The sequence below is a fragment of the Vipera berus genome (assembly GCF_964194415.1).
Source record: "Vipera berus genome assembly, chromosome: 1".
Lineage (NCBI taxonomy): Eukaryota > Metazoa > Chordata > Lepidosauria > Squamata > Viperidae > Vipera > Vipera berus.
In genome coordinates, this window is record NC_138202.1 from 326,657,402 (window position 1) to 326,683,454 (window position 26,053).

The 26,053-nt window shown below is 38.1% G+C and overlaps 1 protein-coding gene across 6 annotated transcripts in view; it reads right to left on the reverse strand.

Annotated features, from left to right (window-relative positions):
* Window positions 1-286: 286 nt before the first annotated feature.
* Window positions 287-26,053, reverse strand: part of ASB3 (ankyrin repeat and SOCS box containing 3) — a 69,633-nt gene continuing 43,866 nt past the window's right edge. For 5 of the 6 annotated variants that reach the window (XM_081314045.1, XM_081314044.1, XM_081314043.1 and 2 more), the window contains exons 4-10: window positions 25,902-26,014; window positions 20,343-20,478; window positions 19,264-19,441; window positions 15,992-16,189; window positions 12,148-12,396; window positions 7,692-7,825; window positions 287-1,140 (exon numbers count right to left, since the gene is read on the reverse strand). In XM_081314045.1, the coding sequence (XP_081170171.1) occupies window positions 893-1,140; window positions 7,692-7,825; window positions 12,148-12,396; window positions 15,992-16,189; window positions 19,264-19,441; window positions 20,343-20,478; window positions 25,902-26,014 (1,256 nt within the window). In that variant the 3' untranslated portion in view covers window positions 287-892. The remainder of the gene's footprint in view (window positions 1,141-7,691; window positions 7,826-12,147; window positions 12,397-15,991; window positions 16,190-19,263; window positions 19,442-20,342; window positions 20,479-25,901; window positions 26,015-26,053) is intronic. The other variant, XM_081314048.1, reaches the window with a different exon arrangement.

Here is a 26,053-nt window from a genome sequence, read left to right on the forward strand (position 1 = left end):
CTCCTCTAACTGGCAGCATGTCTCTATGATCCCAGTCAGAATCCATCCTTGTCTTTAACTTATTTTAATTAAGAAGCTCCTTTCATTGAGAGAATGACAACCTTCCCAAAGTCTCAGATTTGCTGGATCACAATTCCCATCCTCCCTGACTTCAAACCAATGGCCATGCCAGCCATCAGTGAGAGAGTAGTAGTCCAACACTTCTGGAGAGTACAGATCAGGAAAACAAGATATTTAGGACAGAACTTGTTATAGTGAGATCCCTGGCAACACATAAACTCATTAATTCTTTCATAAATTTCATTTATTATCATTAATAAATTTGTATTATTGTGAGCAAACACAACAACAATATACTTTACCAAGAATACTCCCAAGAAACTTATTTTAATTTTGGAGTGACCACTGCCATCAGTGTCCACTGGAGGGCAAATGAATAACACATGTTCAATAACAAATGACTCTGTTTTATACAAAGGAAGTATTTGTATCAGATGTCATGGCACCATGAAAAGTCTGTGCCATAAGCTGAAGTCACACAGGTTGTCGTTTTGATGTCATCATAGCTTGTTTTAGATGCAACTGATCATTGACGTCATCTATGTTTACATGCTATTTTTATTTATTTAAATTCTAAATTTTTGAGTGGGAACTCGCAAAAGGTTTATCTGAAAGCATCCACGCTGCATTCAAAACATTGCTGACCAGAAATAATTTAGGTCCAACACATCTGAGAGACATATGAGGAAATTCCTTCTAGACTGTTGAATAAAATTATCCTACAGTAACAGAACAGAAATAAATACCTTTGCAACAATAATCAAACAGAGCATAGTTCATTCTTTATAAAAGTGGAAAACTCTATAAATGTTCAGACGACCTTGAATCCATTCTATTTTTTCTCTTCTTTATGTTTCGAATTAGAACTAGATGGCAGGGTACTTTCTTCATAGATTTCTCCCACCTTAAGCCAAGATTCTGAAATGGAGTATGTTCTTAATACATCCAAATAAAGTAAAAAGTCTTGCAGGCAAGTAGGTATCGGCAACTGGTGGATATGCTGGTCTGATTGCAAACAAACACTTGTTAAAAGTGACCGAATCTTCAGGCGGCACAGATGAGACAAGGATGGGATATGTTCTGTCACAAGAGAGAAACATGCATTTATCAGAAACAAAATAACTGAGTGTTTTGAATTTTCTGCTTCAGTGGTAATCACCAAAGGCCTGCAGTGGGAGACCAATACCTTTCCTGACTCAAGAATTACACTTGGCTTCTGAGGAGTAAGTATGTCCCAGGCTATACACCACAGAGTAATAGAGTCCAGAGCAAAATTGGATTTTATTTCATCTAATTCCAACTTAAAAATAGCAAATAACTATTATTGACAAGTTATGTAATGTAATAATTCTATTTTTCTGTCACATTAAAAAATATCATTATTACCATTTGGTAACAATTTTTGGTGTTCTGGGGGACATAACCAGGGCTTTGGGCTCACTTCTGTAGTTTACAAAAAGAACAAGAAGATAAGGGCCCCATACAAAGCTTCTACAGTCTCGAACTGATGTATTCCGTCGTGAATTGAGGGACTGACTCTCAGTCTCAGCCATTCTTTGACTTTGTCTTTCTTGGGGGTTCAGACAGTCTTCTGAACTGGTATCTGGACTTCCTACTGTTTTACAATAAAATTTATATATTTATATTTCCTCTTTGATAATAATAGGAAAAAGGAGTTTGTTTTATTATTTACTGAATGGGAAATCCTTGACTTTCTCACACCTAATCTTCAAAGAAAGCTACATTCTGGGCTAAAACAATAAGAATGAACAGTGTTTAAAATTAAATAAAATAAGACCAAAGTACAGCCACTGACAAAGCAGACAAGATTTAAATCAGGACTTGAAATAAGGGTAAACAGCAGGCTTAAGTGTTGAGACAGCAACTTTTCTTTTTTACTTTCCTTTTTTTTCATTCATGCTTTCTGATTTATTCCATTCTTTTTCTATTTCATGTATGTGCTATATGTGGGTATGGTTCTGCCTGTGTGTGGATGGATGGATGGATGGATGGATGGATGAGAAGGAAGGAAGGAAGGAAGGAAGGAAGGAAGGAAGGAAGGAAGGAAGGAAGGAAGGAAGGAAGGAAGGAAGGAAGGAAGGAAGGAAAAAGATAGGTTTAGATGTCTAAAACTTACATTTCCTATGCTTTTAAATATGAAAGAAAACAGAACTGAAATTTCAGATACCAGACTGAAATATAAGTTGAAGGAAGCCAACTGGGGAGGGGTTTGATGACTCACTAAAGAGATTCACATCGGAGAAAGCTATTACTATTGTCCCAGAGCGCAGGATGCAATAATGGATTTAACTGAAAGGAAGATTCCTTTTAAATGTTAAGAAAATTATAAAGCTAACAACATTTTGACAACTGGGACCAATTACTGAAAGAGGTGGTTCACTGAATATGTTCAAGTAGGAGCTGGATAGATATAAAATATGAATGCTTTAATCTAGATTCCTGCACTGACCGAAGGACTGGATGGCCCCAAAAGCTTCTTCCAATTTTATCATGGGAATGGAAAAATATTTGTGCTGAAAGAAGTTATGGAAAATACTTACATTAGTTGGAAGGAAAAGGAAAAAAGAAAGGAAAAGGAAAAGTGTGCTTTGGCTAACATTCTCAAATAAACAGGCTCAAGTTGAAGAACAAATTATTTCCAATAACATTTTGGTTACAATGAAAACAATAAGGAAGGCAGAAATCTTTATGGACTGATCAAAAATATTTTGGCCTTCAAACAAGTACATTTGTTAAGACTTTTCTTCTGTTTATACAAAAACTGTAAGACTGCTGATTGGGAAGCTACTTTGCAAAGCTGGAAATTGCATATCCTAAATATACAGCTTTACACATAGTACTTGACCAAATTCAGTCCAGAATTTAAACTATAAGTCACTGCAATCCCAAAGTGAAATGCCCACATGATCACTTACTCAACAACCACAATCCTGACTCTCCCTGTCATGGTGATTAAGTGATCATGTGGGTCATTAATCAGAGCAAAAAAATTACCTGTTTTTGCAGGTAAAGGGGGGGAGGGGGCAGGCAGTTCCCCTCTGTGAGCAGAAGGAAACTCTAGCACTGGGCTGGAGAACTCCATCCTGAAATCAAAGCAGGATTTCGGCATGAAGTGTTTGCAATATGGTGCATTTGGAGCCAACCCCCAGAAATGAGGGAATCTTCTCACTTCTGGAAGCTGGCTGCAAATGCCTCATGCTTTAAATGCCCTTTGCAACATCCTGCTTGGATTTTGAGAGGAACGAGTTCACTCAGCCTCCTTGCAGAAACTCTCCAGCCTGCAACATATTTGGAATGGATCTTTTTCACTTAGCCCCCAGGAAGCAAAGGGAAGGGCGTCTTCTAGGCAGGAGACCATGGTTGGCGACCTTTCCTCTTCAAGATTTAACGTACTGGAAACCCAGTTAGTGGGAAAAACAAAACTGAAGCAGAAGAATAGATGCCTCACATAATGTTCATTCAGAAAAAAAAATGGTTTAAAAACCTTCTGAAAACCCAGTGATGGAGCACCCACAACCTCTGAAGTCAAGCTATTCAGATTAATTGTTCTAACTGTCAGGAAATGGAGGCAATAGGAACAACCACATTGTTATCCCAAAGTTGGAGGTGAGGGCTGGGTTAAAATTCCTAGCTTTTGGTTTTGATACGCACAGTCTACCATCAGCTGGGTCTACTACACAGGTATATACACAAACGTATTTTGTGTTTGTGTCTCTGTCTCTAACATGTGTACACATATACATATGCACAATACATACACATTTTCAGAGGAAAAGGGAAACCTCCAGGATTGGTTGCAGCTGGAGTTCACTTTACTGAAAACATGGGGAAGAACACACTGCAAAGGAGTTTTGAATGGTGATCATGCATATATATATGGCACATATTCTTCCTTTGGGAGATCATCTTAAAAACAAGTTCCATATGGGTACATGCAATAGGTGATATTGGTGGCAGTTAAGTAAGAGCAATTTCAGAACATTACCCATGAAAGAGGCATAAATTGGTCAAGATCATATATTTGGTTACTTTTACTGAGATTCCTGTGCAATGTATCTGAAGGCCATATGCTCTAAAACAGTGCTCAAGGGGATTATTACTTTTTAGCTCCAGAGTTAACTGGCTGGGAATGGTTAATTGTGAGTTTTCACTTTGCAAGTTTGTAAGTTATTAGGGGTATTTAGAATAAAAAAAGTGATAATAAAAGTGAGCAGAAAAAGTAAGAATGATAGAAAATAAGGGTGATGGTTTGACAAAAGATATGGCAATGAATCCCACTGGATTAAATACGGGAGAAATTCAGGGTGTATCTGAAAAAATAAAAATAAACGTGACAGCAATACTCAATTGCAGACGTGCCTATTTATTGCGAAGATTTTGCTAGTTTTATGGGTTCACATATGCCCAAATATTTGTTCTCATTGATCTACTCTTAGGTTCTTTTATAAAGGCTTACCTTTGGATCCCTTAGAACATAATTTAATAAGCATTCTGCAGGATCAAACCATAAGCCTATCTAGTTCAGCATCTTATTTCCCACAGGGGCTAACTAGAGGACTCTAAGAAGTACATAAGTAAAATATCCTGGGTCACTCTTATCTTTCTACAAGTAATATTCAGAGGTATATTTGGACATGGAAAATTTTCATTTCATGTAGCTAACAACCATTTATAAACAAGTAACAACTTGTGGCAAGATGGGCAGCAAATGCATTTAATAATAATAACTATTACTGCTCTCTAAATCTATATTTGTTAGAGCCAATCATATTTTGCAACAGCAAATGCAGATTAATTCTATTTTACGCAGAATCTAACAATGAACACAAGCTTTTTCTGACTTAGTGCTTTCTAGATATACTAGATTAACAATTGCCAAAAATTCCCCAGGCAACATTTAGATGACAACAGGTAAAAGACACTGGCTTATCAGATATATCAAGCCAGTTCCTGTTCTACACTACAGCAGTATATTTTAGATTTTCAAGGCACTACAAAATGTTCAAAACTCTTCTATGTGGCCCCCAGAAACCTTCAAAAGTTATTAACATATCCCAATGTTTAATGTGACAGAAAGGCAATTAATTAATAAATGAATGACTAGAGACTAATATTATATTTAATTCTAATAGCATAATATATATTTAATCATACTTTCACTTAATTCTTGAAGTCAATGCATTTTGGAATGCAACCATGTAAGTGTTCACTGAGAAAGTTGTGCATCCTAATATTTAAAAAGAAAATATTAGAAGTCAATTCAGACCATACTAACAACCATACATTTGACTTTTTAAAGAGATTTTTAAGCAGAAAAAAATAAGAAAAAAGATCTAGTTGGCAAGCTGACAGAGACCATAAAGTGAGATTAATTAAGGCACCATTCAGGCAGAACTCTCTCCATGAGTTTGCTGGATTTGAACACAAAAGAAAAGAGACATTTTCTGATCAGAGGCTTTCCTAACCTTTCCATTATTAAAAGATGGTATTTCGGTCTCCAGGGTATCTAGTTAGCAACTGATGATTGCAGACTATATCTGCACTCTTCCCCCCCACCTGGTAGGCAGTCTGCAGCTTCACTGTTGCCTGCAATAATTGGATGACCTTTATTTCCAGAGCAGGATTAAGCAGAGCCACAGGATCATTTATTAAAAACACAACAGCACACTGATTTCAGAAGTCTAATTTGGAAGGGGGGAAAAAAGCCAAGTTGCACAAATGCCTCTACTTCAACACTAGCATTCACTGTTTAGAAAATCTTAGCCTAGGCCACTTAGCATATGCCCCAGAATAATGTAGATATTCCCAAGGTCTACTTAAAACTAGAAAATCCAGGATCTGAATCTGGATCCTTCAATGTTCAAAACATTTGCTTCATTAATAATAATAAATTGATGTTCATGGCACATTAAGCTGACCCCAGGATACTATCTATACATCTGCTTTCTCTTTCGTATATCTTTTTAACACACAAAAACACAAAAGTGCTCCTACGATGCCTCACTGTGACAAGGGGTGTGTTCGTGGGAGAAACATGCAAATAATGCTAAGACTAAATCTCAAGAGTACCTATTCCCAGCAGTGAAGCCTGAAGGTCACCCCAGTTGCTGAGCTAAAGCAAGCCGAAACCTACATTAGGCAGCAGCAATATTGGAAAATTGTGGAGGAGGAGGATCATTTAAGTACTATAACAAGGCATCATTTCATACCATGCTAAGAAAAGCAATGATAAACCACTCCTATATGCTATCAACAAAACCACAAAGGCAGAGAATCTAACCTAAGGGTCAGATTGCAGTCAATATACTACTTAGGTCAGATTGCAGTCAATATACTACTGAGGAAGAACTAAGGATTTTTCAGAATGTTAATAGCGTTTATGAAGTGGCTACATTAAAGCTTTTGGAATGTCCAGTTGCTGGTGCTGTCATGAAGGGGGAAAAATGCAAAGCTTCGTAAACAGAATTACAGTGAGAACTTGAAATGGAAGAAGGACAAATGTTTCTAGGCCTCAGAAACAGAATGATAGAAACTGAAAAAAAGAAGTCAGTCTTGCCAAGAAAGACAAGATCTTGGGAAGAAGAATGTCAAACAACTCTTAAGAAGGATTATTACAACCACATTTCTCGATATTGAAGATGGAAGCATACACAGAAAAGGGCAATAAACAAAGTAAATTGTTTCAGGATAAGTAAGAAAGTAAAAAAACTATCAAATAGAAGTCATAATGTACTTTATTGATTGGCATCTATTACATCAAGCTGTAGAATAAAAATGGGAAACTCACAACTACAAAACCTAAATGAAACAAAGCCATAGTCAATGGCAAAGCAGTCTCCAGGTCAAGAAATAATGAAATTATATACTCTTTCCTTATTTATTCAGGTGTATGCTTAATATTTGTTGAAAAAGCCTGGATTATAAGAACATGAGCATGATTTTGAAATTGGAGGAAGAAATCTCAGTAGCCTTTATTCTGCTGATGATACTACTCTAATAAATACAAAGGATCTGAAATGAAATGAAATTTAAAAAATCAAGGGGCACTGAAAAAAATGGGACTTTAAATCTAAAAAAGACCAAACTAATACAATAAGCAAAGCAACCAACCTTAAAATTGACAGCAAAGGCATTCTAGAGGCAAACAGTCTCTGTTTTATAGAGTTGATTATCAATAGTTAAGGAACCAGCAATAAGAAATACACCATAGACTAGCACTTGGTGAATAGCAATAAAGGCTTGAAAAAAATTTTAAGAGGTCATGACAAAGATCAGAATTGTACAGGCAATAGTTTTTCCTGTGACCCTCTCTGGATGCAAAAGTTGGACTTCAAAGAAGCAGAACAAAGAGTATTGCCACTTTTGAATGTTTGCGTTGGAAAAGACTCTTGAGAATGTCATGGTTAGGATAACAAATAGATCACAGAACAAATCAGTTCAATTATCCTATTTTGAACACATTATGCAATGATTAATACTTTATTTTTATTATGCTCTCTAAGCATGTATATCAAGGTTACAGTCCCTTGCATTATCGACCAACAAATATCTGTTATTTAGACACTAATAAACAGACGGTATAAAAATAAGCTGGCTCATTCTTTACTTACCAAAGTGACTACGGGGCATCCACATGGAAGTGGCCTTGCGGCTGGAAAGAATCTGCTCTACATTCCACGGGAGCCTCTTCCAATTAGTAAACTCCAGAAGGAAGTTCAGAGCATCACTGCTTACAGAGAAAACCCTAGAAGTGAACAAAAATAAATTACTATAAGAGCCACTGTATCATACTGAATGGTGTCAACTTCTAGTAAAAGACTTCAAGAGTTCAAATTCCTAATAAGCCAGGAAATCAACTGAAAGATTTGAGGTCAATTACTGTCTTTCAGATAAACGTATAATATTCAGAGTTTACAAAAGAAATATAAAGCTGAATAGTAGTAATTTTTAGAGGATATTCTGTGATGTACTCCTAAAATGCACTTTATTTAATTGGGAAATATACTATATCAAATATATCTTAACAGAATTCATATGAGCCAGTACTAGTACTCTGTTCAGTAGAATAAAATGATTCTAATGCTGTACTCCTATAATCCAAATATCTCTGTAACAGATCTTCACTACAGAATGTTTACATTCTGGATATTAATACATAACACACATACACACTCCACTTACAGATGTAGTAAATTATTCAAAAATCATACTGCCAACTGGAAATCCTAACTTTGTTCAACTACTGTAATCAGTCAGTTTTATTCTCTCACATATGCAGTGAAGAGTATCCACAAAGGATCAAAGCAGTTAAGAGAATCATACCCAGGCTGTGTTTCTTGTGACCTTTGATGATATTTGGCTTCAGAACACAAGGCTCTTTTTATTAGTTTAAAATGGCTGTAAATCTAATGTATTCTGCAACAAGATGACATCTGCCCTTTGAAAGCAAAAAGAAGATATTTGGTCCTTTCTACATGGGAAGGAGTGTACATATGTTTCATTTTTTTGTATTTGTTCAAAGCTTTAGAAAAGCAGCATAATGCAATTTTCCCTATCACTTGAAAAAAAATCAGACCACCTGCTTTCACTGAGGAATCAACCCAGTTTGAATTTCACAAAGAACACAGAACTGTGAAGGACCAGCACAATGGTCTTTCTGTGAACATTTTCCACTGATAATTCACCTCCAACCTCATTGTCTTCCAATAATTTACGGTACTTTTCTTCCAAACTTCCTCCTATTCTAAGATCTTAAGATAAGATAACCTTTATTGTCATTTTTTTTTTACTGTGGGCACAATGGCACACATCAAAAATGAAATTTAGTTGCCCACTCTCAAAGTGAAACACATGCATGACACACACACACACACACACACACACACACACACGTCTTGGCTATAGATGTAATATTAGGGAGTTGAGGAGCAAGATCATAGGCTTCTTCCCTAAAGCCCCTGACAACTTTTCACTACTCCCATTAGAACATTTAATCATGGTGCAGCTTAACATAATAATCATGGCTAAATGCTAACTCAAGTTTGCTGTTCATGAGGCCTAAGGCAGAAATAATTTTTCTTAATGTCATAATTATCATTAAAATTCAACAAATGCTATTTGCCCTAACTCACATATTTTCTCTGTAGTACAAATTCTCTCCTTTTTCAGCATTAACTGTGGTATTGTGTTACATCAGCACTCATATTAATGCAAAAGCTGATTATCAGAGCTTGACACTGAAAGCTGAAACTGGTTCACAGAATTAACCTCTCTATCAACCTGGCATATTCCACTGGGGAAAACATGCAATTTGCAAGTTCATTTCCAATAGCTTTAACCATAATTATTTACTTATTTACTTAGGTCATAGAGTTTCCATTCTGTAATTCTAAATCTTAGCTCAGGCTCTGAATTCTAAGTATTAGCAGGGTCAGCTGCAGAATCCCAGAAAGAGGGGACAGACTGGAATGGGGTTTAAACCAAGATAAAAGAAAAGCCAGTATTATTTTCATGGCATTTGAAGAATATGCCAAGATATGCCAAGCTACTTATTTGATAAACGTATATACAGGACAGATGGCAGACAAGCCAATAAATGCAAAGGAGCATTCTGTTAATTTGCTGCAGTAACAACAGTAATATCATTATGCAACAAGCCCAGATAACAGCATGAGACTACCTCCTGGACATCCAGAATGGCAGAATTCTGGGTTATAAATCCTGGTGGTGCAATGGTTAGAATGCAGTCTTGCAGGCTGACTCTGCCCACAGTCTGGAGTTCAATAATGATGGGTTCAAGGTTGAATTCCATCATTTCAAGCACCCAGATGTTGGGGGCAATATGCTGACACTGTAAACTGTCCATAGTGTGCTGTTAAGCAACATGGGGTTTATATAAGTCTGAGTGCTATTGCTATTATAATATTGCTTTCCATACCCATAGAATAGAATCCAAGCTGACATCATAGGCTTGCAAGTGATTCCTGATACTTTGGTAAATGGCAGATGGAAAGCTGAGGTACGCAATAACCGTATCTATAAACCACCAGCCCACCTATCAAAATGCTTACATCAGTCAAAATAATACTTATTATCTTGTCCCTGACTAAATACACTAGGTCAGTTTTGCCATCTCTGCTAGTTCTGCCATCTTCATAACCCTTTCCTCCATTGTGGGTATATCAGTATTTCTCCTTTTTTGTGTATATAATAATCTTGCTGCGTTATCATATATAAAATCAATCTTCTGTAATTTGTCTCTAATTGACAAACCCAAGTCCATATAAAAAGAATTCTGATTTCATTTCAATATTAATCTTTAAAATTCTTTGCATCATCTTATGCACTTAATAATCTTTATGCATATAATAGCCTCCCTGTAGTTACCATATACAAAAACAATCTTCTATGAGTGTTTTCTAACTAGACGTCCAAAAGTCCCAATAAATTCTGATTTAATCTGAATATTATTAAAATGCATTGTATCAACATTTGTTTTTGTATTCATTTTTTTTCTTTTGCAAATTCACCGTGTATGAAAAAATGATCCCTTTGTGCTTTGCACATTTCCAACATTGATTAGAAATGCCTTTATACATCTTAGATAATTTCTCTGGTGACATATATTAGTAGTACATTATTTTATAGAAATTTTCTCTTAAAATATAACACAATGTGAATTTTAGTCCTTTTAATCACATTCTCTCCCTTTGGTCCATCTGTATATTAGAACCCAAAATCTTAGTCCATTTCATTATGCACTTGTTAACATGTTCTTTCAATTTCAAATTTCAACAAAAGCTTGTACATTTAAATAATCAAATGTACATAATTCAATTTCCAACTTCATTTTATATTGTTCCATTCCAGTTAGCTTTTTAGCTACATTAAATTTCTCTTAATTGTGCATAGAAATACCAAACTAAAACCCTCTGCAGTTAATTATTCTGTTGATTTCATCTTGAGCTGTACATCTTCTTCTATTAATGTCTTGATATGATAACCAACTGTCCAATTGTTTTCCAAGCCCAATTCAAGACACTCACAATGGCATATAAAGCAATATTGGATACCATAGCCATATATTAAAATTCAGTTATAGAGTCTGCTCCAGACAAACATATAAAAACATTTTCATGTTTAAGTAGCCCAATCCTACTCTCCAAGACATTGAACAAGGTTCTGAATATTCTATTTAGAATATCGCATAATAATAGGTATCCCACCTGAAGCGACTCCTAGACACATGTGAACATACACTTGTAAAGCATCCTTCATGGACAAACTGAAGCTGATGAGATCTGTTGCAAAAGCTTCATGCATTTATGTGCAAACATATGCAACATTCCATACATAGCAAGACTGAGGATACTATGGTACGTGAGACAGAAGTGGGCAAAAGCTATTAGAACTTACTGATCTACAAGAGATTATGGATTTCTGATAAACGACTTTTAACCACAGTAATAACAAAATTACACATCTCTTATTTTTTGTTATATGAATGGATAAAAGAAGTCTGGCAGGTGTCAGGAATGGATTCTAACTTTAGGAAGGACTTGGCAGTCAGTATAGTTCTGGTATCAACTCCAAATTAAGGCCTCAACATTTCATAATCCTAAATAAATTTGTTTCTGTAATTTGTTTGATTGGTGAATTCCTCTGGAGAGGGGTAGAAATCTCATAAATTTGAAATCCTACCTGGACTACCCACTTATACAACTAAGCATTTTCACGCAATTATACTGAGCAATTCCTATGATATAAAAGGTATGGATGCATGCATGAACAGATTTTTGTATTTCTGCCTACAAAGAGATGTACATAAATATATTTACATAGTGATGAGCTGGAGCCAGCTTGCTGAGCCAATTGATACGTTTTCTTAATTTTGTGATCTGGTTCACAGCAGAGTGAGCCTCAACACCTAGAACATTAATCAGCTGTTCCGCAGCTAATATCAGTAGCAATTGAGCCAGCAAAGCTGTTTCTTAAAACATTTAGCAACACACCAGTATGCATACACAATCATACAGTATACTTATATGCCTATATTATCTTGCTTACCAATCATGTGAGAGAAGATTCACAGGATTAAACCCAGCTAGCAAGAGTGATGGCAGCCATTCTCTGTACTCATGTCCTGCAGTGACTGCATATTTTAAAAATTCTGCCAGGTGCTGTTGACATGGGAGCTTGCAATCCTTCCTCAAGAAATGCCGAAATAGACTGTATCTTCTATGTAACAGGCAGAGGCCTAAATCTATTTCAAGAATTTTGATTCCATATTTCAGAAGGATGAGAATTATTTCACTTCTGCAAGAAATATACACAACATATACATGTTACACCTTGCAAGCAGCCCCACGTTGCTTTGTAGACAGATGGGTGGCAAATAAATTTAATAATAACCCCAGTGAGACACTACCTTGACATGGTTATGAGGCTTGTGTGTGCTCTGAGGAAGATGAGAACTATGCCAGAGGTTCAACCATACTGGACAGGTCTCAGACAGTATTTCCCCCTTAAAAATATATGTGAGACGTAAGTTATAGAAATCCATATTGGCTCAGTCATCACCCGGGTTAACAAGGACCACACTAGATGTTGGAAGGCCTGAACATCTAGTGAAAAATGGGCTACAGGACTCAGAACTATTGGCTGAACAACTAGGGCCAACAGCTTCAGAACTACTTGAAGAAAAGGTATTTACCCATCACAAATATACAGTGATTGAAAACAAAGAAGGCAGATATTCTTACAGATTATTACAGATCAAGTCCAACAAGAAGAGGATATTTGAAACAAATGGACCAGTTCTGGAAAGAACAACATCCAGATAAGAAACAACAGAACAGAGTCTAGCGTGGTAAAACAAGCAAAGGTAGTACCAATAGTAATAGGCGCCTTAGATGCAATCCCATTACAACTGCAACACCACTTGAACACCATCGACATTGACAAATTCACCATCAAGCCAATTGCAAAAGGCTTTACTCAGAACATCTTTCATCCTGTGACAATATGTGTAACACCATAAACATCCACATCCATCTATCCCTTGGACTCAGCAGGTAGATAAAAATGCCAAATCCAGTCTGAACATCTGGCTGATATGGTGCAACAAATCTTCATAATAAAAAATGTTAACACAGTATTTATTCAAGCAAATTTTCCAGAAATTAACCTGCAACCTACCAGTTAGTTAATTTGCTAGAAAGCTGATTAATTCCTACTTTTCAAATAGCACCAGGCCATGGGCTGGACCCCTCTACACCATCCATGAAATTAGTTGATCTCTTTGAATACAAATGCCAATCCAGCAAAATATTTCAACAAATTATCCATAGAGGTCGCCAAACATGCTCTGAGGGCTGAAGATAGTACATAGCCAGAAAATACTGGATTAGCAATATCTATTTGAACATACCGTATTTCAAAATGGCTCTCTTATTTCAAAGTAGAATATGAGCAAATTAATGTTCAATAAATGTTTCAACTAACCCTCTGTAAATTAAATGCAATAGACATCCCTGAAGAATGCATAGTAGCATCTTAATAAAGTGCATTTTAAAAATGTAAAAAAGACAGATTAAGAATAAGAGAACACAAGAACAGCCATTTTGAGCAAAAAAAATGTAAAAAAAGAACCATTCCATTCAAGTTCATAAATTATAACAAGTGCTCATAAGACACAATTTCAAAAAAAATTATAATAGGAAAAAATTCTGCTCAAAGGGAAAGAATACCCTTTAAACACTTTTTACAACGATGCTATGTGCCTAGAGATGACCTAGTACTGGGATTTCTGGATGCTTAGAAATAAGTCCAATTAAGTCTAGCTAGGCTTATTCCTAGATACCTCTGCAAGTGTGATTTATTGGTTTAGAGCAAATACTCTGCTAAAAGAAAAGAAAGTATAATTGGAAATAAAGTTAATTTTACATAATCTTTGCTTTATGATCATAAGTTGAAGGGTCAATAATGAGGAGTAGAGAGTAAAGTGGTGATATTAAGTTTCCAAAGAGATGAACTCAATTTATTTTTCTGGATTTTTTTCACTATTCTAAATCCAGTTAAATCCACTTACTATTTAATGAACTAAATATGCCTAATGTATAAGTAACCTTTAAAATCTTTCCAAAGGGTAATTGAACAGAAATATTTAATTTAGATTATCAAATATAAGGTGTTATAGGTGTGCTAATAAAATAAATTCAAGACGTTGCTTTGAAATTTATTTTTACTGAAATATTCCATAAACATGTAAATATTTTAAAACACAAGTCAATAATATACTGTTTATTTAGTTGTTTTTATTTCTTTATCTCACCTTTTATACACACACACACACACACACACACACACACACACACACACACACACACACATATATATATATATATATATATATATATATATATATATATATATATATATATATATATATATATATATATATATATATATATATATATATATATATATATATATATATATATATATATATATATATATATATATATAGTGTTTGTTAAGTATTTGGAATACCTTGCTAGGCCCCAAACATGGGACAAATCTTATTTCCTGTTTCGGCCTAACCCAAGGCCATCCACAGGCAGTAGTCACAGTAGTGACAGCACATATTTGGGTAAAAAAATTTTTGGATTGCTATTATATATATATATATATATATATATATATATATATATATATACACGTAAAGGTTCCCCCGCACATGGGTGCTAGTCGTTTTCGACTCTAGGGGCCGGTGCTCATCTCCGTTTCAAAGCCGAAGAGCCAGCGCTTGTCCGAGGACGTCTCCATGGTCATGTGGCCAGCATGTCTAGACGTCAAAGGCGCACAGAACGCTGTTACCTTCCCACCGTAGTGGTCCCTATTTTTCTACTTGCATTTTTACGTGCTTTCGAACTGCTAGGTTGGCAGAAGCTTGATCGACATGCTCAGCGTCCTAACCCACTGAGCCACCGCGTCCCAGCTGGCTTTCATGGTTAAGGTGGTACTAGAACTCATGGTCTCCCAGTTTCTAGCCTGATGCCTTAACCACTAAAACTAAACTATAACAGCTCTCTTGTATATGAATTCATCTAACTGGCAGTGGATGCCAGAGTTTTTTTACTCTTATTCTCCTCAGCAGCTTGTGGAAGTATAATAAGCAATGCGTTGTTTTTTTTATAAAATAACAAATCTCTCAACTCTGTGGCTCTAAGTCGCTACCTTTTCATTTAGGTAAAAAGCATTTCAGACTTTGTCAACGGGTTTTCCATATTATGTGAGTCTTCCACAAGGTTACAATAATATTGTGATCTGATATGGAGAATAAGATTCCTTAGCTTAATAATAGCTCCATAAAAAGGATCAATTAACAGCAGAGAAGGTTCCCCAAAACTATTCCCTGTATTGACTGATTTCTCCTGCGATGTGAAGCTGCATGTTCTAAGGCAGAGATTCTTAAAGTGAGGTCTGGGAACCTCCAGGGGTCCCTGAGACCTTTACGGATGTCACAAAGTTAAAATAAATATTTTAACACTTCGCAGTTTTGATTTCTAATGCAATAAATATTGCAAGATATAACCCACATTAAAAAAGCTCTTTGGAATCCTCACTCATTTTTAAGAATATAAAGGGGTCCCGAGGCCAATATGTTTGTGTAGAACTGCTCTAAGCCCTTTCCAAGCAACTACTTTAACAGGCATACTAAAGTTGAAATATTATCTGAAAGTAGAAAGTTTGAAAAACCTTTAATACAAACCAGTTACTGCTCCCATAATATTTTCACCTTATTTGCTAGGTTGTTTATTTTTAAATTTTTATTGGCCACCCATCTTACTCCAAGTTTATAGTTCCCATAACATCCTTGTCCCTTAATAACTGCAAACAACATACGTACCCTTTTTGAAAAGCAAGAGACATTGGTGATCTGCAGCCAAAAATGGGACAAGACTGAGCATCCGGACTGTAACCTTCCTTAAGCAAGAGTTCCAAGCAATTCTCCTGACCACTGTAGATTGCAGAGTAGACAGGACTCACTTTGCCTTCAGCACTACCACAAACCTGGTCAGTAACCGGTATCAGCATGCGCAATATACTGCAAAAATGTAAAATGGATGTTACTGTGCAAGCACAAAAATCTTTATTATGTATCTTACAGATGAAAACCTCTTAAAAGAAAACCATTATTTGCTGCCTGTTACTGTGTCCTGTATCTAATTGAAATCTCAGCAAATGGTAAAGAGAACCAGCTGATCTCATCTGGATTCTAAAACTAAGTAGGGTTCAGCCTAATGGACATGAGACCTTTAAAAAAATACCAGGGCTGCAGACAAGATTATATTGGTTAAAAAAAAATCCTAGAAAAGTCAGTGGCAAATCATCTCAATTTTGCTGCCAAAAAATTGCATAATTTCATTCATGCTGTTATTAGCAGTTGAGCTTGGTTCAAGGGCTTCCATAGAGGATAACTGAGCCCACGTGGTAAAAAGTTGAAGGTCTCAAACCTTCTCTTTCTGAAATCCTCTGGGTCCTCTGTGTAATTCTAGTATGTGAGGGAAATAGGACTCTCAAACCAGTGTTACCTTTTTAGCAATAAACAGATTAAAAAAAAACCAAAATCATTGCAGAAATGCAACCTCATGGCCATTTAACGTGTAGGCATGTAGCTGGATTATCCACCCTTCCTCTCCTCCTTGGATGATAGACCAATCTCACCAGAAAAAAACATAACCAAATTTGATATTTTTTTTTAAAAAAAAAAGAAAAGATAAAATGTATTCCTATTTAATTTTTTTTTTAAATTCCAAATGGCTAATATAAAAAGATAAATGACAGACCTGTTCAGATTGCAATAAAATAGCTGACTAAAAGAAAAAATACAAAGGATAATTGCAATATTCTAGATAGGCAAGCTGCTATTTCTCAATCTGAGTGAAAAAAAGAAAACTGGTTAGGTATTCCAAATTAATATTAAAGATCACATAAACACTCCAGAGAAGATTTGGAATCTCCGTATGCAACCTGATAGATTGAAGACTGAGGTTACATGCTCAATTTGTCAGAGCAATAACATTAGACTTTAGCACCATGAAGGAATATAAATCACAAGCCAGTAAAATGTTAAACAAGTCACCTGTTTAAACAGATGTTCCCAGTTCTTCAGCTACCTAGATTGGAATATTAATTCCTGGTTTTCCCAGTCTCAGTTCAAATTTTGGAATTTTGCCGCTAGATTTAAAAAGGCACAAAACATTTCTTTTTTTCACCAGAGGGAGAAGCTGAGATAGTCATACTCTATAAATGATGCTTCTTTACCTTTTTAAAATTTAAATAGCACCTAGGTTTTTGGAACAAGCTTTTACAGTAAAGAAATCTGATTTTTTTAAAGCTACTGTAAAGATAAATCTAACATTTAATACATTCTGACAAGAGATTTATTTTATTTTTAAAGTTATTTTCTCTTTCCTGATAGCCCTCTTTTAATCTATCCAATTTCTATAGCTTGGTGGTTCATTCAAACAGCATTCCAGACACATGCAGTCAAAAGTTGGATGTGAAGCCAGAACTATTTACAGAAAGCTGTAAGCAGAAGAATTTAAATTCCCTTCTCCATCCAGTTGTGTCTGACTCTATGGGTCGGTGTTTATCTCTGTTTCTTAGCCAAGGGATAAACATTGTGCGAAGACATTTCTGGTCATGTGACCAGCATGACTATAAGTTGAACTGCATGGAACGCTGTTACTTTCCCACCAAAGTGGTACCTATTTATCTATTAGTATTTGCATGCTAGGTGGACAAGAGCAGGGGCAAGCAATGAGAGCTCACCCTGTCACGCAGCACTCAGGTCTTAAATCCTGTCAGCTTTCCAGCTGACAAGTCAATGTCTTCAACCACTGAGCCATTAACTATGTTATATATTTTATATGTGCCCCAGGCAAGCTAAAAGGTTGGACATCCATGCCCTAAAGCAGGGTTCTCCAACCTTTTTGGGCTGGTGGCCCAGTTGGAGGAGGGGCAGGCACCTTACGGACATGAATGTGACTACATGTAAGCGTGCACGCACAAACAAGCTGCAAGCATGCGCACCACACAAACGAGGCTTTGAGCATACACGCAAGGCTCTCAGTGACGGTGGTGCTTGTGTGATGGTTGTAGTGCTGCTGCCGCCAGGCTCACAGCAATGCTATCACCAGCACAAGGATTGTGCCGCGGCCTGCAGCAATGCTGCCCCTGCACGAGGATCATGCCACCGCCCCTGCGCAAGAATCGTGCCATGGCCCACAGCGATGCCACCCCTGCACAAGGCTCGCACCACTGCCCCGCGCCAGGATCACACTGTGGCCCACAGCGATGCCACCCTTCCCGCGTGATGATCGCATCGCAGCCTACCTGCCGCTTGCAGTGCTGCTGCCCCACAGCAAGGTTCTGGGCAGCACTGCCACCCAGATACTTACGATACTAGCAGTGCTGCCACCACCTGCACAACACTCACGGCAAGGGGGAGTGAACACATGTGCATGCACGGCCCAGCTACTCATGCAGCTTGGCAGCCAAGAGGCCATGGCCGAGTATTGGGTCATGGCCCATAAGTTGGGGACCTCTACCCTAAAGGAAGAATGGAACTTCCATTCATACAACAGTTTCTTTTCCTTTATCCTGCTTTTCTTCCTATTCTGTGTCAATGCCTCACAACGAATTGCTGGTTTGTTCTTTTGGTTCTGATTAAAAGCATGAGATTTAGGGCTTAAATTTTTCAATCCAAACATTGCTATTTTCTGGAATTTTCAAGGAGAAATTGGGTCATTGAAGACAATCATAATGCCGATTTATTCCAGAGAAATATCAACCTTTTTTTTTACTTTTATCCCACATAAATATATAAAAAACAATGAAGAAAGTGAAAGATGTTAGAAAAACATTCTAAGTAAAATTGGTTTTACTACCAGTCAACATGAGAGCAGATACAAAACTGATTCATCAACTGTTAACAATCTGAAAGATTAAATAATTTCTAATATTGCTTAGAAAATATAGTTCATAAATAGGAATGTCTTATTTCCATTATTCAAAATGTCTTATATTAATTTTATTTCATAATTTATGCTCTTTCTTCCTTTATGGAGCTCAGGTCTTAACAGAAACCAGGAGCATTTTTTTCATATCACTTACTTGATGTGTCCCATTTGTGCTGCTGCATGGATAGGTAGCTGCCATTCTTCTTCATTGCAGTATAGGTTTGGATTGGCTCCTTCAGCTAGTAACAGCTCCACACATTTATCATTGCCTTCCTGGGCCGCAATGAAAAGGGGTGTGGCTCGATCTTTAGCTTGACAATTAATGTTTGCTCCTGATGAGGAAATTTCAATAAATTGACAAGGGAATTTCAATAAATTGATAAAGACTGACCAATGCAAATGCTCCTCCCTTTCAATGGCCCACTAAACCTTATTTTTATAATCTATGCTTAGACAGGAACTAGTATAACTACTGGGATTACAATAAGGTTACTAAATCTTTTCAGGATTTCTACAAACTGCAACTGTACCCATTTCTATCCAAATACAAGGTATTAAATGCAATTCAAACATTATCGCCTCACTTCCCTTAGGAACAATATTCATCATTCTAATCTGTCTTCAAAAGCTCTGCAGAAGAAGTGGATCTTTACTGCTCACCAGAACAGTCATAGGGGCAGAATTATCCTTATTTTCAGGTTCAGTTAGGCATTTATTTCAACACAGTAAAATTTAGCAAGACTAACATTAAGACTATGAACATTACAGCAAAAATGCACCTAACGTCTGATAAAAGACTCAAGAAATAGCAAGATCCTATACTTCTAATTACTTCATGATTGATGCAACCACTCATTTTTTTGGCTATTACCATTACTATATTGTCTATTCCCAGCTTAAATTCTTTATTGTCTAGCCCAGAGTTTCTCAACTAGGTTCAGTGGAGCCGTAAGGTTCTATGAGAACTTGCCAGCCATTCCACATGAGACTGCTTCTGGGGGGAGGAGGTCATATAAAGTTGGCCATAGATATATCATTTGATCTCATCATACAACAAGAGATGTGCATAATCACTCAAACTCTGTTTTTAGATGGCGTTCTATTCTGCCAGTCAGTCCCTAAATCTAGAGTCTTAACAGAAAATAAGAAGCTAATAAGATAATCTATCTGCTACAATTCGACCACCGCTTCCACTAATGAAAGCCACAATAACTGTAGTTTTGCAGAAATTACCATATGATATAAGTATCCTTAAGCATTCCAGTTTTCCATATTGTGCAGCAATAAATAAAGGTGTGATCCCAAAATCATCTACAGACTCTTTGTTGGCTCCTTCATCTAAGAGTAATTTCAATATTTCAGAATAATTCTAAAATGGGGAAAAAGATAGGTTGTTAAATACAGCTATAGAACTGAAATCTTTCTACTTTGGCTATTATTTATAGCCAGTTCCTTGGTCCCTTAAAGATAAATTCAGCTGATGCTAGCCCATTACAATATTTCCAGTGACAATGGAAAACACATAATGGGATACAGGCAAAATATAAGCCAAAATAGATTTAGAGGACTGCCATTTTATAATGCAGCCTTTTGTTTCTTGTAACATGTAATTCTGCTCAAGTGAAAGACTGATTTACAAAAGAGTTTTTAAAGCAGTTCTCAAGGGAGAAAAAACAACAACAAAATGACTCTGTAAGGTTTGTTTGGCTTTTTTTAGTCTTAAAGGCTAGATGGACATAAAGATAAATGAAGAAATGAGCTAGTTTTGCTATAAAACCTTAAAAAATCAAAGCAATAGTTTTGAGTTTGAGTTCTACAGATGTGGGATGACTAAAAGTCTAACAAACTCTCAGGAAGATCTTAAAGACATACATGGTATAGAAATAAAGGCATTAAATGAAAGGGATTTCATCAAAATTGTCAATTCCAGTCAAAAAGTCCCCATTACTTAGAATTCTCACTGGTTTAAATCCAGAAGTATTTCTGCACCATTTTGCTCATGCAGTGGGGCTTTTCTAATTCGTCCTTCACCTTCCCTTAACAGCTTCTTCATTCAAAATACCACAGGATCAGAAACAAAGGGCTGAATCAAGTTAAGGAAGCACAGTGATTTTTGAAAGCAGAAGCCCTTTCCCACTTGTGCGTGAATATCTAGACATTACAGTTGATTTCAACAAGATCTGCCTGCCACAACCCAAAGAAGTCATTACAGAAACGATGACCATACTCAGAACTGTGGGATATAAATGTAAAGGTCAAAATGCAGTCTACTACACCAAAGAACTAAAGAGATGGAGAGTCTATCTGAGGAACCATAGGCTGCTGTGCTCACTTTTTAAACAATCAAAACCTACCGTATATACTTGAGTATAAGCCGAATTTTTCAGCCCACTTTTTGGGCTGAAAAACTCCACTTCGGCTTATACTCCAGTCAACAAAAAAAAAAAAGAACTTCTACCCCCGTTTGGAGAGCTGCTGCTTTCATCAAACATGGACGAAGGCAGCAGCTCTCCAAACGGGCTGCGGCGGTTTGGAGAGCTGCGCGCGCAGCTCCGCCGCCACCTCTGCAAGCCTCCGCTAAGAGAATGGGGCGGTGGAAGCTTGCCACCCATTTTCTCGGCGAAGACTTGTTTCGGGGGATCCAGCCTCTGTCACCCCCTTCTCTCAGCTGGGCAGCTGAGAGAAAGGGGCGGCAGAAGCTGCATCCCCCGAAAGAAGTCTTCGTCGCTGAGACAATGGGCGGCAAGCTTCCCCACCCCACACTTCACGGAGCGCTCCAACGCCTTGTTCTCTCGTCTCACGGAGACTTGTTTCGGAGGATCCAGCCTCTGTCACCCCTTCTCTTAGCTGGGCAGCTGAGAGAAAGGGGCGGCAGAAGCTGCATCCCCCGAAAGAAGTCTTCGTCGCTGAGAGAATGGGCGGCAAGCTTCCCCACCCCACACTTCGCGGAGCGCTCCAACGCCTTGTTCTCTCGTCTCATGGAGACTTGTTTCGGAGGATCCAGCCTCTGTCACCCCTTCTCTTAGCTGGGCAGCTGAGAGAAAGGGGCGGCAGAAGCTGCATCCCCCGAAAGAAGTCTTCGTCGCTGAGACAATGGGCGGCAAGCTTCCCCACCCCACACTTCACGGAGCGCTCCAACGCCTTGTTCTCTCGTCTCACGGAGACTTGTTTCGGAGGATCCAGCCTCTGTCACCCCTTCTCTTAGCTGGGCAGCTGAGAGAAAGGGGCGGCAGAAGCTGCATCCCCCGAAAGAAGTCTTCGTCGCTGAGAGAATGGGCGGCAAGCTTCCCCACCCCACACTTCGCGGAGCGCTCCAACGCCTTGTTCTCTCGTCTCACGGAGACTTGTTTCGGAGGATCCAGCCTCTGTCACCCCTTCTCTTAGCTGGGCAGCTGAGAGAAAGGGGCGGCAGAAGCTGCATCCCCCGAAAGAAGTCTTCATCGCTGAGACAATGGGCGGCAAGCTTCCCCACCCCACACTTCACGGAGCGCTCCAACGCCTTGTTCTCTCGTCTCACGGAGACTTGTTTCGGAGGATCCAGCCTCTGTCACCCCTTCTCTTAGCTGGGCAGCTGAGAGAAAGGGGCGGCAGAAGCTGCATCCCCCGAAAGAAGTCTTCGTCGCTGAGACAATGGGCGGCAAGCTTCCCCACCCCACACTTCACGGAGCGCTCCAACGCCTTGTTCTCTCGTCTCACGGAGACTTGTTTCGGAGGATCCAGCCTCTGTCACCCCTTCTCTTAGCTGGGCAGCTGAGAGAAAGGGGCGGCAGAAGCTGCATCCCCCGAAAGAAGTCTTCGTCGCTGAGAGAATGGGCGGCAAGCTTCCCCACCCCACACTTCACGGAGCGCTCCAACGCCTTGTTCTCTCGTCTCACGGAGACTTGTTTCGGAGGATCCAGCCTCTGTCACCCCTTCTCTTAGCTGGGCAGCTGAGAGAAAGGGGCGGCAGAAGCTGCATCCCCCGAAAGAAGTCTTCGCCGAGAAAATGGGCGCTGAGATTTTCTTGGCGAAGACTCACCTTCTCCCGTTCACCTTCAGCAGCTCCGCCAGGCCCGTCCAGTGCCCTGCTAGCAGAGCTTGACAAATGCAAAAGCTGCTTTGGTTAAACACTGGAAGGTTTAGTGATTAACCCACCCCACCCCACCCGGTCTTCTTGCTGTTTCTCCCCATCCTCACTCACTTGCTGTTTCTCCCCATCCTCACAGGACAAAATAGGGCAGGGCAGAGCCGGCAGTTAAAAATAGGATGCAGATAAAAGGAAAGGTAAGGAGGGGTTCAGGTTGAGAGGAGAGGCTGCGTAGCCTTAGTGTAACTCCTGTTTGGGCTGACTGGGTTGCCTCCGATGGGCTCTGACAGTGGAACAGAATGGAATAGAAAATATGGAATGGATTGGAACAGAACGTAGAACAGAACAGAACAGAACAGAACAGAACAGAACAGAATAGAATAGAATAGAAATATAGAAAGTGAATAGAATAGAATAGAATAGAATAGAATAGAATAGAATAGAATAGAATAGAATAGAATAGAATAGAATAGAATAGAATAGAAATATAGAAAGTGAATGGAATAGAATAGAATAGAATAGAAATATAGAAAGTGAATAGAATAGAATAGAATAGAATAGAATAGAATAGAATAGAATAGAATAGAATAGAATAGAAATATAGAAAGTGAATAGAATAGAATAGAATAGAATAGAATAGAATAGAATAGAATAGAATAGAATAGAATAGAATAGAAATATAGAAAGTGAATGGAATAGAATAGAATAGAAATATAGAAAGTGAATAGAATAGAATAGAATAGAATAGAATAGAATAGAATAGAATAGAATAGAATAGAATAGAGAATGGTAATAAGAATAGAATAGAATAGAATAGAATAGAATAGAATAGAATAGAATAGAATAGAATAGAATAGAATAGAATAGAATAGAATAGAATAGAATAGAATAGAATAGAATAGAAATATAGAAAGTGAATAGAATAGAATAGAATAGAATAGAATAGAATAGAATAGAATAGAATAGAATAGAATAGAATAGAATAGAATAGAATAGAATAGAATAGAGAATGGTAATAAGAATAGAATAGAATAGAATAGAAATATAGAAAGTGAATAGAATAGAATAGAATAGAATAGAATAGAATAGAATAGAATAGAATAGAATAGAATAGAATAGAATAGAATAGAATAGAATAGAATAGAGAATGGTAATAAGAATAGAATAGAATAGAAATATAGAAAGTGAATAGAATAGAATAGAATAGAATAGAATAGAATAGAATAGAATAGAATAGAATAGAATAGAATAGAATAGAATAGAATAGAATAGAATAGAAATATAGAAAGTGAATGGAATAGAATAGAATAGAATAGAATAGAATAGAATAGAATAGAATAGAATAGAATAGAATAGAATAGAATAGAATAGAATAGAATAGAATAGAATAGAATAGAATAGAGCTGGAAGGGACCTTGGAGGTCTTCTAGTCCAGCCCCTTGCTCAAGCAGGAGGACCTATACCAGTGGTGGTGAACCTATGGCACGCCTGCCAGAGGTGGCACTCAGAGCCCTCTCTGTTGGCACGTGCGCCACCACCGCTGCCAGCAGCAGGTCCTTGTTGGTTGGTGGACTGGAAGAAAAGGGAGGGGGAAGCATTTTACATGCGTGCATGCGCGCACAGGGCCACGAGCAGGCACATGCTGCAAAGGGGGCGGGGCTAGTGCCTGCGTGATACTCACTAGCCCAGCCCCGTTCTCACGTGATGCGGTGCCTTGTATCTGCACCCTGCGGCACGGCGGTTGGCGTTTTTGTGCCTTGCGGTACGGTGGCCCATTTTTTGCTCCCCCTTTTTTTTCGTGCCAGAGACGGCACTCAGAGGCGCCTCCCTGTCCCCTCCCCCGAGGGCACCAGAATGCCGATGCTGCCTTGGCACTTTGTGATAAACAAGTGGGTTTTGGCTTGCGGTTTGGGCACTCGGTCTCTAAAAGTTTCGCCACCACTGACCGATACCATCTCAGACAGGTGAATGTCCAGTCTCTTCTTAAAAACCTCCAGTGATGGAGCACTCTTGATTTCTGGTGGCAAGCTGTTCCACTGGGCAGCTGAGAGAAAGGGGCAGCAGAAGCTGCATCCCCTGAAAGAAGTCTTCACCGAGAAAATGGGCGCTGAGACGCCTCATTCTCTCGCTCAGCGGAGACTTCTTTCGCGAGATCCAGCCTCTGCCGTGCTGCACCGAGAGAACAGCAAGCCGCCCCATTCTCTCGGCGGAGCACTCCACCGCCCCATTCTCTCGGCGGCTTGCCACCCCGTTCTCTCATCTCAGCAGGGGGATCCAGCCTCCAGCTGCTGCATTTCCCAGCCTCGGCTTATACTCGAGTCAATAACTTTTTCCAGTTTTTGGGGGTAAAATTGGGGGTCTCGGCTTATACTCGAGTCGGCTTATACTCAAGTATATACGGTATGTTATTTCTTTGATGGTCTCAGTGTAATGGGATAAAATAATTAGTTCGTGTGAATTATTGCTCAATAAGAGATTTATGACCCATATTACACCTGATAATTTCTTGAATATGCGTAATACTTTTATTATTTAAAAAGTATACACTCTCTTCAGCTCTTGCCATATTGAGAATGATCATTTGCATTTAAACTGAGTTTCCTGTACTATACTGTCACAGATCAAAGAGTAAATGGCTTGGAAAAACTACACAAACTTGTTCTTTAAAGAGAAAAAGAGAAAAACTTTTATTCGCATGGAAATGAAATTATGGACTTACAGCTTACCTGAAAAGCTGCCTGGTGCAAAGAATTCCATTCAGACCAGCAGTGGGATCCATTAAGATTGGCTCCATGTTGAAGGAGAAGCTTAATCACATTAGTATGTCCGTTTTCAACAGCTTCAAAGAGTGGGTTAAAAGCTATTATTATTATACACT